At 47.3% G+C, this 13,182-nt stretch overlaps 1 protein-coding gene across 4 annotated transcripts; it reads right to left on the bottom strand.

Annotated features, from left to right (window-relative positions):
* Positions 1-16: 16 nt before the first annotated feature.
* LOC148143403 (uncharacterized) lies at positions 17-12,192 on the bottom strand. 4 transcript variants are annotated; one of them, XM_087974184.1, is made up of 2 exons: positions 11,438-12,192; positions 17-1,135 (listed from the first exon to the last, which is right to left on the bottom strand). In XM_087974184.1, exons 1-2 carry the CDS (start codon positions 12,188-12,190, stop codon positions 353-355), a joined length of 1,536 nt encoding a protein of 511 aa, XP_087830310.1. In that variant the 5' UTR covers positions 12,191-12,192; the 3' UTR covers positions 17-352. The 4 variants fall into 4 exon arrangements, with proteins under 4 accessions (XP_087830310.1, XP_087830308.1, XP_087830309.1 ...); XM_087974182.1 differs by lacking the exon at positions 11,438-12,192 and adding an exon at positions 3,295-3,375 and having other exon boundaries at positions 17-1,622; XM_087974183.1 differs by lacking the exon at positions 11,438-12,192 and adding an exon at positions 3,269-3,287 and having other exon boundaries at positions 17-1,622.
* Positions 12,193-13,182: the final 990 nt, after the last annotated feature.

The raw sequence follows: 13,182 nt of genomic DNA, 5'->3' as shown, positions 1-13,182 counted from the left end.
AGGGGATGGGGGAGGGGGGGAGGAGGGGATGGGGGGGGGGGGAAGAGGGTGGAAGGCAGTGTAGAGTCAACCATAGGCCAGACAGGGTAAAGGATGCAGCTGGGACGACTGAGTGAATTCTTTCCCACAACGGCAGTTTCCTTCCTGAAAAATGACGTGAGTGAATCAGATGGGGGTTTTCTTCCCCCTCCCCCCCAAAAATGGCTTCATCATTAGACTTGGAACTCCAGATTACTGACTGAATTCCAATTTCACCATCTGCCACAGCAGGATTCGAACCCGGGAGGCCCTGGAACTGGGTTAATACTTCAGTCGATAATGGCACTCAGCCGTCACTCCTTCAATGCCCCTGCTATGGCACGTGAACTTGCTGGTGCCTCTGCAGGTGGGAGGAGCAGGTGAACACCTTACTGCACTTGGGGCAACTGAAGGGCCTCTCCCCTATGTGGACCTGCTGGTGTTTCTGAAGTGTGATGGCCTGGGTAAAGCACTTCCCGCACTCGGGACAACTAAAGGGCCTCTCCCCCGTGTGGGTCCGCTGGTGGGTCTGGAGGTTGGAGGCCCGGGCAAAGCCCTTCCCGCACTCGGGGCACCTGAAGGGCCTCTCCCCGGTGTGGGACTGCTGGTGTCTCAGCCGGGCAGAGGCCTGGGTAAAGCACTTCCCGCATTCACAGCAGCTGAAGGGCCTCTCCCCTGTGTGGACCCGCTGGTGGGTCTGCAGGGTGGAGGAATCGCTGAAGCCTTTACCGCACTCTGGGCAGCTGAAGGGCCACTCCCCTGTGTGGAGCCGCTGGTGGATCAGCAGGGCAGAGGCCTGGGTAAAGGCCTTCCTGCACTCGGAGCAGCTGAAGGGCCTCTCCCCTGTGTGGACCCGCCGGTGGGTCAGCAGGTGGGAGGAATCACTGAAGGCCTTCCCGCACTCGGGGCAGGAGAGTGGCCTCTCCCCCTTGTGGATTCGCTGGTGCCTCAGCAGGGCGAAGGAATTGCTGAAGACCTTCCCACACTCGTGGCAGCTGAAAGGCCTCTCCCCCGTGTGGACCCGCCTGTGGGTCAGCAGGGCAGATGCCTGGGTAAAGCCCTTCCTGCACTCGGGGCAGCTGAAGGGCCTCTCCCCGGTGTGACTGCGCCGATGAATCTCCAGAGCAGACGGGGCACAGAAGCTTTTCCCACAGTTGCCACACTTCCACGGTTTCTTCACCGGGCGGGATTCCTCGGGTTTCTCCATGGCCGAAGCTTCAGCCGCACACAAACGTGGGTACAGCCCCTCCCTGCCGTGAATTCCTCTTTCCAGGCCGTATAACTGTTTCAGGCTCCATACTAACTGCGCTGCAACGTAGGGTCTCTCATCCAGTCCCACTGATTCAGAAAATGTATTCAAGCCGGAAGCAAACGCTTTGCTCCTTCTCACAGAATCACAGTCAAAAATCGTTGCAGTCCCGATGTCCCAGTGTCACTGTCAGACATTGATGTGAAAGTGAGGACTGCAGATGCTGGAGAGTCAAGAGTTCAAAACTATGACACTGGAAAAGCACTGTAGGTCAGGCAGCATCCAAGGAGCAGAAGAGCCAATGCTTTGGGCATAAGGCGATTTTGAAATTTCCGTCTTCAGATCTTCAAATACTCTGTAAAAAGAGATTACAAAAGTTATTACACTTAGTGCAGTGTAACAATTCTGAACAAGCAATTCTACTTTCTGCAGATTATACTTTTCTTTTGTTATTCCACAAAATTGAACGCACCATCCCACTCTCTCTCCCTCTCTGTTCTCACTCCACTCTAATTCTCCTCAAGGCGCTGATTCAGGATCTTACAGATGCAACCAACATAGAGTCATAGAGATGTACAGCATGGAAACAGACCTGAACCCAGGGAAAAGACTGTCTATTTATCCTATACATGCCCCTCATAAATTTGTAAACCTCTATAAGGTTATCCCTCAGGCTCCAACACTCCAGGGAAAACAGCTCCAGTCTGTTCAGCCTCTCCCTATAGCTCAAATCCTCCAACCCTGGCGACATCCTTGTAAATCGTTTCTGAACCCTTTCAAGTTTCACAACATCTTTTCATTGGAAGGAGACCAGAATTGCACGTAATATTCCAACAGTGTCCTAACCAATGTTCTGTACAGCCGCAACATGACCTCCCAAGAGTTCAAAATTAACATGAAAGATGTCTTCGATTAGCATTTGGTACTTAAAGTTTGACAAGGCACTGATGAAATGCATCCAACAATCTTGAAGGAAGGGACTTGGAGGAGGTGCCAGAAGACTGGAGAATTGCAAACATTGCAGCCTGGTTTAAGAAAGGTTGTAAAGTTAATCTCAGCAATTATAGAGTCATAGAGATGTACAGCATGGAAACAGACCCTTCGGTCCAACCCGTCCATGCCGACCAGATATCCCAACCCAATCTAGTCCCGCCTGCCAGTTTAAATTTGGTGGAGAAGCTTCCAGTAATACTTATTCTGGTCAAAATTAGTAGTCTAACTTGTTAGAGATTTGTGAAGACGTTACAGGCTTGATAAGGATAACACTTCAGCTCTCCTCTTTGTTATCCATCCTGGCTATCTTGGGGAGCCTGGTACCCCTATGGCCTTGACATTATTCTGAATGGCATGCGTTTGAGGCGATTAAAGCACCAAAGTGTGACTTCAGATTACTTGGCTACATTGGTGTCTCGGTTTTGCTATCCTATCTTTCCCATAAAGGCTGACAGAACAGGCTGTGTGCAGGAGTCTGCTGAGCACCACCTTCATTAATCAAAAGGGAAAGAGCTATTGATTCAGCACCTCAGTAAATCTTGAGGCAGTCTTGGCCCCTATGCACATGTTGGGAGATGTTTATATTTTGCTTCTGTACTTAGAATTCAGAAATTGAAGCCAGTGCACATTTTTAAAATATTCAAGATTAAAAGTACAGAGGAGATCAATATTATACAACAATCCAACAACCCCGTCCCAAGACAACAGGCGCCTGACCCTCACAAAGCTGGCGGCCGGTTGCCCGGGCAACCCGAGAGCTTCTTCGCCGGTGAAGTAAACACTGGGCCTGTGGGGCTTCTATTGGAGGCCTCAGGCCTCCCCCTCGGAGTTTATAAACTCCCCAGTCTCCCTCCTCCCGCGGGTCCCAATCCTACCCTGTCTCACTGTCTCCTCTCCCCGGGGGCAGGAGCCAGGTCTTGGCGCTCGGGCCTGGCGACCTCCCCGGGATGTTCCTGAAACCTGGTCCTGTTCTGAAGGAGGATCCCCGGACCCGAACCACCTCCTCACATTCCTCCCGACACGAGCTGCCGGACCTGCTCAGCTTTTCCAGCGGCTCCTGTTCTTGTTCCTTCAGCCGCCGGCGCCATTCCTCTCCCACACTCAGTCACACTGTCTTTGTCCCATTGCACATGCGCCAACTTACAGGGGGCGTGGTCCCGACGACGTCGTCACCAACTGAGGGGGCGTGGCTGGGGAGCCCTCCAACCAATAGGGAACAATGGGGGTTGGTTTTCCCCGCCCCCAGCCACCTGAAAGGTGGGTTTCTTTTTCATTGTCAGCCTGTTCAGGAATGTTACTCCAGACCTTTGGAAAGCTGAAACATCGGAAAACTTCCAGACACAAACAAAGGGATTTTCAAAGATGAATAGAAATAGGTAAGGTAAATTACGAAAGAAACATAGCATAAAATATCAAAAGCTTCTGTTGGTCTGCCAAAGGGAACAGAGTCGCTAAAGTAAATGTTGGTTCCTTGGAAGGTGAAGCAGGTGAGTTAATAAGGGGAACACTGAAATGACAGAGCTGCTAAATCAATACTTTTCCTCAGTTTTCACGTTAGAGGACAGCAGTACCATTCGTATTGGAACGAGCAAGTCAAAGGCTATACAAAAGGTAGAACTTAAACAATCAACGTCGATAGGTACACTGTTAGGATTGAGGGCAAACAAATCCCCTGGGCCTGATGGCCTACATCCTAGGGTACTAAAGGAAGTGGCAGTGGAGATTGTGGATTCATTAGTTACAATATTCCCTGGACATGAGAAAGATTCATTGAGTTTATTTAATACAGAGATAGGTAGGTTCTTGATTGTCAAGGTGATCAAAGAAAGCGGGAGAATGGATTTGAGAAACGTTTCAGCCATGATTGAATGGCTTAGTTTCTGCTCCTATATCTTAGGATCTTATGGTTCCAGTGGATTGGAAAAATGCTAATGTAATGCCTGTATTCAGAAAGGGAGGCAGGCAATATGTGGGAAATTGCAGACCAGTTAGTTTAACATCTGTTGTTGGGAAGGTGTTAGGGTCAATTATCAAGGAAGCAATATCAGGATGTTTGAAAAGTCAAAACTCTGTCTATCAGAGTCAGCATGGTTTTATGATGGGCAAATCAGATTTGACTAAGTTCTTCATAGATGTAACAAGTGGATAATAGGGGTCCTGTAGATGTAATATATCTGGCTTTTCAGAAGGCATTTGCTAAAGTGCCACAGAAAGCGTTAACTCGCAAGGTTAGATCATATGCGATATGGGCTGATTTATCAGCTTGGATAGGTGGCTGGCTGATGGGCAGAAGACAGACAGTCCAAATTGATGGCTTTTTTTTCTGGATGGCAAGAAGTAACTAGTCAGGTGCCACAGGGTTGGGTCCTTGGACCCCAGCTATTTACAATCTACATTAGTGACTTGGATACACGTATAAAAGGCTCATTTGCCAAATTTGTGGATGACACATAAATAGGCATGATGGTAGATTGCAATGAGGATATATGAACCTTACAAATGGATCTGGATAGGTTAGGAGAGTGGGCCAAAATGTGGCAGATGGAGTTTAAGGTGGATAAGTGTGAGGTCATGCATTTTGATCAAAAACAAAACCAGCAAAGCAACCTATTATCTAAGAGAGGGTTTGGGGTGATCTGGGGTGCAGAGGGATCTGGGTATCCTCATTAATGAGTCATAATTGTTTGGTTCAGAAAACTAGCATGCAGGTACAGTAGATAAGTAAGAAAGTGAATGCAGCATTCGCTTTTATCGCTAAAGGAATAGAACATAAAGGGAAGGAAGTGTTGCTGAAACTGCACCTGGAGGATTGTGCCCAGTTTTAAACTCATTTCCCCTTATATGGATATGGTAGAGGATTTAACTTTCCAACCATAGACCAGGACTGCCATAGGTTTAAGGGTTTAAATGGAGAGGAATTTATTGAGCATGTTCAAGAAAGATTTCTGACTTAGTATGTGGATATATCTATGGAGAAGTTGCAAAACTTGACCTACTCTTGGGAAATAAGGCAGGACAGCTGACTGAGGTGTCAGTGGGGGTGCACTTTGGGGCCAGTGACCATAATTCTCTTAATTTTAAAATAGTGATGGAAAAGGATAGACCAGATCTAAAAGTTGAAATTCTAAATTGGAGAATGTCTCATTTTGACAGTAATAGGCAAGAACTTTCAAAAGCTGTTTGGGGGCAGATGTTTGCAGGTAAAGAGACAGCTGGAAAATGGGAAGCCTTCAGAAATGAGATAACGTGAATCCAGAGACAGTATATTCCTGTTAGGGTGAAAGGAATGTCTGGTAGGTGTAGGGAATGTTGGATGACTGGAGAAATTGATTGTTTGGTTCAGAAAAAGGAGGAAGCATATGTCAGGTATAGACAGGATAGATTGAGTGAATCCTTAGAGTATAAAGGTAGTAGGAGTATACTTAAAAGGGAAACCAGGAGGGCAAAAACTGGACATGAGATAACATTGGACTCTCCTTAACCCTATTTGCCAAAGTGTTTTTACAAATACATTAAGGACAAAAGGGTCACTGGGGAGAGAATAGGGCACATCAAAGATGAGCAAGGCAGCCAATGTGTGGAACTACAGGAGATGGGGGAGATACTAAACAAGTATTTTGCATCAATGTTTACTCTGGAGAAGGACATAAAAAATATAGAGTGTAGGGAAATAGATTGTAACATCTTTAAAAATGTCCATATTACAGAGGTGGTGGTGCTGGATGTCTTGAAACACGAAGGTGGATAAATCTCCAGGACCTGATCAGGTGTACCAGAGAACTCTGTGGGAGGCTACGGGAAGTGATTGTTGGGCCCCTTGCTGAAATATTTGTATCATTGATAGTCACAGGAGAGGTGCCAGAAAACTGGAGGTTGGTTAACGTGGTACCACTATTTAAGAAAGGTGATAAGGAAAAGCCAGAGAACCTGAAATCGGTGGTGGGCAGGTTGTCGGAGTGAAACCTGAGAGACAGGGTTTATACATAATTGGAAAAGCAAGGACTGATTAGGGATTGTCGGCATGGCTTTGTGCATAGGAAATCAGGTCTCACAAATTTGATTGAGTGCTTTGAAGAAGTACCAAAGAAGATTGATGAGGGCAGAGCAATGGACACGATCTATATGGACTTCAGTAAGGTGTTTGACAAGGTTCCCCAAGGGAGACTGGTTAGCAAGGTTAGATCTTATGGAATACAGAGAGAACTAGCCCTTTGTATACAGAACTGGCTCAAAGGTAGAAGGTGGTGGTGGAGAGTTGCTTTTCAGACTGGAGGCTTGTGACCACTGAAGTGCCACAAGGATCGGTGCTAGGTCCACTCCTTTCTGTGTTTTTTATGCAAATGACTTGGATGTGAACATAGATGTATAGTTAGTAGGTTTACTGATGACACCAAAATTGGAGGTGTAGTGAATAATGAGGAATGTTACCTCAGATTACAATGGGATCTTGATCAGATGTGCCAATGGGCTGAAGAGTGGCAGATGGAGTTTAATTTAGATGAATGCGAGGTGCTGCATTTTGGAAAAACAAATCAGAGCAGCACATCTACACTTAATGGGAAGGTTCTAGGGAGTGTTGTTGAACAAAGAGACTTTGGAGTGCAAGTTCACAGTTCCTTGAAAGTGGAGTTGCAGATAGATAGGATAGTGAAGGTGGTGTTTGGTATACGTTCCTTTATTGGTCAGAGTATTGAGTATAGGATTTGAGAGGTCATGTTGTGGCTGTACAGGAGAATGTTTAGGCCCCTTTTGGAATAAGTGTACAATTCCAGCATCCTTCCTCTTGGAAGGATGTTGTGAAACTTGAAAGGGTTCAGAAAAGATTGACAAGGATGTTCCCAGGGTTGGAGGATTTGAGCTATAGGGAGAAGTTGACTAGGCTGAGGCTGTTCCCCCTGGAGCGGAGGCGGCTGAGGGGTGACCTTAGAAGTTTTATAAAATCATGAAAATCATGGATAGGGCGAATAGCCAAGGTCTTTTCCCCCAAGATGGAGGAGTCCAAAACTAGAAGGTAGAAGCTTAAGATGAGAGGGGGAAATGTTTAAAAAGGAACTAAGGGGCAATGTTTTCATGCAGAAGGTAGAGTGTTATGGAATGAGCAGCCAGAGGTAGTGGTGGGTACAATTACAACATTTAAAAAGGTGTCTAGATGAATAGTTCATATTTAGAGGAATATGGAGCAAATGCTGGAACTTGGAACTGGGCCAGATTGGAACATCTAGTCAGCATGGATGAGTTGAATGAAGTGTCTGTTTCTGTGCATGTGACTCTATAAGTCTTTAACTGCTATGACTGAAACTAGACCTTTTTTACTGATAATCTTCCTGCTGGATTTTTTTAGTGCACCCAGTTTCAGTCGATTTCTGGTGGGGAAAATTGGCATATGTCCTGTATCCTGGAAATTCTGAAAAATAAAAATAAATAATTCTCTCTGTGAATGGTACAATCCACACCCAATGATGTGAATGGTACAATCCTCTCCTCCACAACCCTCCACCTTTGAATGATGCAATCGTTCCCCTCTGAATGGTATAATCCTTTACTCCCCCACAGCCATTAAGGGTACAATCCTGCCAAATCTCAATGGTACGATCCTTTCCACACCATCCCGAATGAATGGTACAATCCTCCCCCTGAGCTGGGATTCCCCAATCCCTTTCTGTTTCACATTTCCGAAGCCTTTCCCATTTTGAGAACAGTCTCTGTTTCTGGTCTTCCCACCAAAGTGCATAACCTCAGACTTTACCACATTGTATTCCATCTGCCCCTTCTCTGACCATTCTCCTGGGCTGTCCAAGCATTCTCAACATGGACCCCTTTGGAACTCCAAAGACCCCTTTATGCCAACTCTCTGCCTTCTGCCAGTCAGCCAATCCTCTATCCGTGCCAGTACCTTGCTCCTACACCAGGGACTCTTATCTTACTTAGCAGCCTCCTGCACGGCACCTTGTCAAAGGCCTTCTGGAAATCCAAATCGCTCACGTCCACTGGCTCTCCCTTTGTCTAACTTACTCACTACCTGCACAAAGAATCCTAATAGATTTGTCAGACATGACCTCCTGTTGTCAAAGCCATGCAGACTCTGTCCTGTTTTAACATGCACCTCCACATACTTCCCACTCTCACCCTTCATAAAACCTGTTAAGTTTACCCATTTTTACCATAAATACGTTGTTCTGCTCTTTAAAATGAATACAAGTTTAAAGATTTCATATTATGTATGTACACGACCTTTGCCCTTCATAATATTTAGCACAAGGTATGAAACTGACTGACTGCATCAAGTAAAGGAGTTAGTAATAGTGAGAAAGGAGTGGCTAAATATCTAAACGTACCCATGCAACGGTCAAGAAAGCACAACAATGCCTTTTCTTCCTCAGGATGCTCAAGAAATTCAGCATGTCCATAATGACACTCACCAACATTTACAGATGCACCACAGAAAGCATTGAATCTGGGTGCATCACGTCCTGCTACGGCAACTGCTCTGCCCAGGACCGGAAGAAATTACAGAAGGTGGTGTGCACAGCACAGTCCATCACGGAAGCCAACCTCCCACTCATGTAATCCATCTACACTTCTCGTTGTCGTGGAAAGGCTACCAACCTCAAAGACCCCTCCCACCCCGGGAATGATCTCCTGCACCATCTTCTGTCAGGCAGAAGATACAGAAGCTTGAACACATGTACCAACAGGTTCAAGAATAGCTTCTTCCCTGCCATTATTAGACTGCTGAATGGAGCTCTCCAATTTGAAATCTAATGTTGCTTCTGCGCACCTCTTGTGCAGCTGTAACCCTGTATGCCTCACTCTATCTAAGCGCAGTATGACCTGCATGTCCTTGGTTTGCTCGGATCTGACTGTACTGCTGATAAAACAAAACTTTTAACTCTACTTAGGTACATAGCACAGTACAGGCCCTTCGGCACTCGATGCAGTACCGGCCCTTTATCCTTCTCTAAGATCAGACTGACCTACATACCATTTATTGTACTAACTTTCATGTACCTATCCAAGAGTCGATTAAATGTCCCTAATGTATCTGACTCCACTACCACTGTTGACAGCGCATTTCACACAGCCACCACTATCTGAGTAGAGAACCTACTCTGACATCTCCCTGAAACCTTCCTCCAATTACCTTAAAATTATGCCGGGAGTGTGGTGCTGGAAAACCATAGCAGGTCAGGCAGCAGCCAAGGAGCAGGAGAATTGATGTTTTGGGCATAAGCCCTTCATCAGGAACGAGGCTTGTGGGCCGGGGGTGCTGAGAGATAAATGGGAAGAGGGTGGGGTTGGGGATAAGGTAGCTGAGAATGCCATAGGTAGATGAAGGTAGGTGTATGGATGTGTGTGTGTGTGTGTGTGTGTGTGTGTGTGTGTGTGTGTGTGTGTGTGTGTGTGTGAGAGAGAGAGAGAGAGAGAGAGAGAGAGAGAGAGAGAGAGAGAGAGAGGTGGGGGTTGGGGTGGCAAGATGATAGTTCGGAGGGGGTTATGGTGCAGATAGATAGGAAAAAATGATGGACAGGTCAGAAGGGGCAGCGCCAAGTTGGAGGCTTGGGACTGGGATAAAGTGGGGGAGGTGAGGAAACTGTTGAAATCCACATTTGTCCTGTGGGGTTGCAGGGTTGCAAGGCAGAATATGAGGTGTTCCTCCTCCAGGCATCGGGTAGTAACGGTTTGGCGATGGATAGGTTGGAGAAGTGGGTGGAGCTGATAGATTGAAAAGTTGATGGACAGGTCAAGAGGGCGTGCTGAGTTGAAGGCACGGGACTGGGATAAAGTGGGGGGGGGGGGTGTGGAAAATGATGTCTAGCATTTGCAGTCCTCATTTTCTCCTCCTTAAAATTATAGACATTTGTAAGGGGCATGGATAGGGTGAATACCCAAGGTCTTTCCCCAGGTAGGGGAGTCCAGTACTAAAGGGGCACAGGTTGAAGGTGAGTGGGGAAAGGGATCTGAGGGGCAACATTTTCACGCAGAGGGTGGTGCGTGTATGGAATGAACTGCCAGAAGTGGTGGAGGCTGGTACAATTACAACATTTAAAAGGCATCTAGATGGGGATGAATAGGAAGGGTACAGATGAACATGGGCCAAATGCTGGCAAATGGGTCACCAGCTTCATTTAAGGTATGGACTGAAGGGTTTGTTTCAGGCTCTACAACTCTATGACTATGTCTACATAGTTGAAAACAATTTCACAAAATGAGGAATAGGTCATTCACCCCTTACAGCCTGTCCTGAGCTGTGGCCTAACTGCACATATTCCAGTGCAAGTTTCAGAAAGATTTCAGCAGCTCTTTTAAAAAATTGAAATGTGTTTAGACTTCAATGATGTTTCTGAATATATCATTTTAGCTATTCTCAATTTTAAAGATAAGAGTTTCGAGTGAACACAGCCCACACCTCCCAGTGCAGCCAGTAACCTTTACAATGCTGATGAAACGATGCAGTACCTGTACCTCCTTAAACATTTACAATTTCTAACGATACTAGCTACTCATTCACTGCTCCACCTGATACACGACATTAGAAACTTGGTGCAGGAGGCTGGAAGAAATGAGCAGCTTTAAAACAAAAATCCATCTGGAGCTCAAAGCTTTCAATGAGAGTCTGAGCCCGGCAGTAAGTTCAGGTAATCTTTATTGTGACCCAACTTTGTTACAGCTTCAGATCCCTCCCCCAGCAAAAAGATGTAGAGAAAGTAGCTGCTTTTTAAATAGCTCAAGGTCAAAGCGCACACACTCCCCCGCCCCCCCACCCCACCTCACTTTCTTTACTATCGGTCAGCACAGAGTTGTCCCTTTGTAATTGGATCCTTGGTACAGCCTTAACCCGTGGGGCCGGGAACGGGGGCAGTGTGGAGTGAAACAGACTGCTGTGGGTCTGGAGTCACGTGTAGGCCAAACCAGATAAAGGATGCAGCTGGGACGACTGAGTTAATCCTTTCCCACAATGGCAGTGCCCTTCCCTAAAAAGGGCGTGAATCAGATTGGGGTTTTCTCTCCCCTTCCCCCCCACCCACAGAAAATGGTTTCATCGTTAGATTCTGACCGTATTCCAATTCCGCCATCTGCCGCAGTGGTATTCAAACCCAACAGATCCCAGAACTGGGTTAATAGTCCAGTCGATAACGGCACTCGGCAGTCGCTTTGTCAGTCCCCCTGCGATGGCACGTGAAGTCGCTGGTGGCTCCGGAGGTGGGATGAGCGGGTGAAAGCCTTCCCACACTCAGGGCAGCTGAAGGGCCTCTCCCCCGTATGGACTCGCCGGTGGGTCAGCAGGGAGGAGGAATAGCTGAAGGCCTTCCCACACTCGGAACATTTGAAGGGCTTCTCCCCCGTGTGGACCCGCTGGTGCCTCAGCAGGGAGTAGGAATAGCTGAAGGCCTTCCCGCAATCAGGACAGCTGAAGGGCCTCTCCCCTGTGTGGACCTGCTGGTGGGTCAGCAAATTGGAGGAACAGCTGAAGGCCTTCCCGCACTCGGGACAGCTGAAGGGGGTCTCCCCCGTGTGGACCCGCTGGTGCCTCAGCAAGGTGGAGGAATCGCTGAAGGCCTTCCCACACTCGGGACAGCTGAAGGGCCTCTCCCCCGTATGGACTCGCCGGTGGGTCAGCAGGGTGGAGGAATCGCTGAAGGCCTTCCCACACTCGGGACAGCTGAAGGGCCTCTCCCCCGTATGGACTCGCCGGTGGGTCAGTAGGGAGGATGAATCGCTGAAGGCCTTCCCACACTCGGGACAGCTGAAAGGCCTCTCCCCCGTGTGGATCCGCTGGTGCCGAAGCAGGGTAGAGACCTGGGTAAAGCCCTTCCCGCACTTGGGACAGGAAAACGGCCTCTCCCCGGTGTGGATGCGCCGATGAATCTCCAGGTCAGACGGAGTACGGAAGCCTTTCCCACAGTTACCACACTTCCACGGTTTCTCCATGTCCAAAGCTTCAGCCACAAGTAAACGCATGTCCTGCCCCTCACTGCTGTGAGTTCCTCTTTCCAGGGCGTATAACTGTTTCAGGCTCCACTCTAGTACGCAGCAACAGTAGGGTCTCTCATCCAGTCCCACTGATAATGAAAATGTACTGAAATAGGAACTAAAAAGCTTTGCTCCTTCTCACAGAATTGTAATCAAAAATCGTGGCTGTCCCAGTCGATTGAGTGACTGTCAGATATTGACGTGAAAGCGAGGACCGCAGATGGGGGAGAGTCAGTGTTGAAAAGTGCGGCGCTGGAAAAGCACAGCAGGTCATGCAGCATCCGAGGAGCAGAAGAGTCAACATTTCAGGCATAAGGCCTTCATCTGTTCATTTTGAAACTTTTGTCTTCAGATCTTCAAATACTCTGGAAAAAGAGATTACAAAAGTCATCACTGTCAGTGCAGGGTAGAAATTCAGAACAAGCTATTCTACTTTCTGTGGAGCATTCTTTTTTGTTATTCCACAAAATTGAAAGCAACATCCTTCTCTCCCTCTCCCCCTCTCTGTTCTCACTCCGCTCTAAGTAATTCTCCTGAAGGTGCTGATTCAGGATCAGAACAGCAAAAACGTCAAGATTTACATATTGGATAACTCCACCTGAAAGTTAACATCTTTCACAACATTGGGATACTGCCGAGAGTGAGCAGGTCTGATGTTGGGAAGCAAAACAAAATGTGTCAATTCAGGATGAATCGGGAATGCAGCTTGAGGAATAACCAGACACGTCAAGGTATTAACACAGACACCAGAGAGAAACTGAACAGAAGAGACGTGGCAAACGTTAGCAGAAAGCCAGAGTCATTAAGATATACCGCACAGTAACAGACCTTTTGGTCCAATTCGACGATGCTGACCAGATATTGTAAATCAATTTAGTCCCATTTGCCAGCACTTGGCCCATACCCCTTGGCCAATCCACCCTACGTTGCACATCCCTGGACACTATGTG

Source organism: Chiloscyllium plagiosum, unplaced genomic scaffold, assembly GCF_037043375.1.
Source record: "Chiloscyllium plagiosum isolate Xiang-an unplaced genomic scaffold, Cpla_swu_hap1 HiC_scaffold_27, whole genome shotgun sequence".
In the NCBI taxonomy this organism is placed as follows: domain Eukaryota; kingdom Metazoa; phylum Chordata; class Chondrichthyes; order Orectolobiformes; family Hemiscylliidae; genus Chiloscyllium; species Chiloscyllium plagiosum.
The sequence above is the reverse complement of the archived record's forward strand: the minus strand, read 5'-3'. Positions and strand labels throughout refer to the sequence as shown.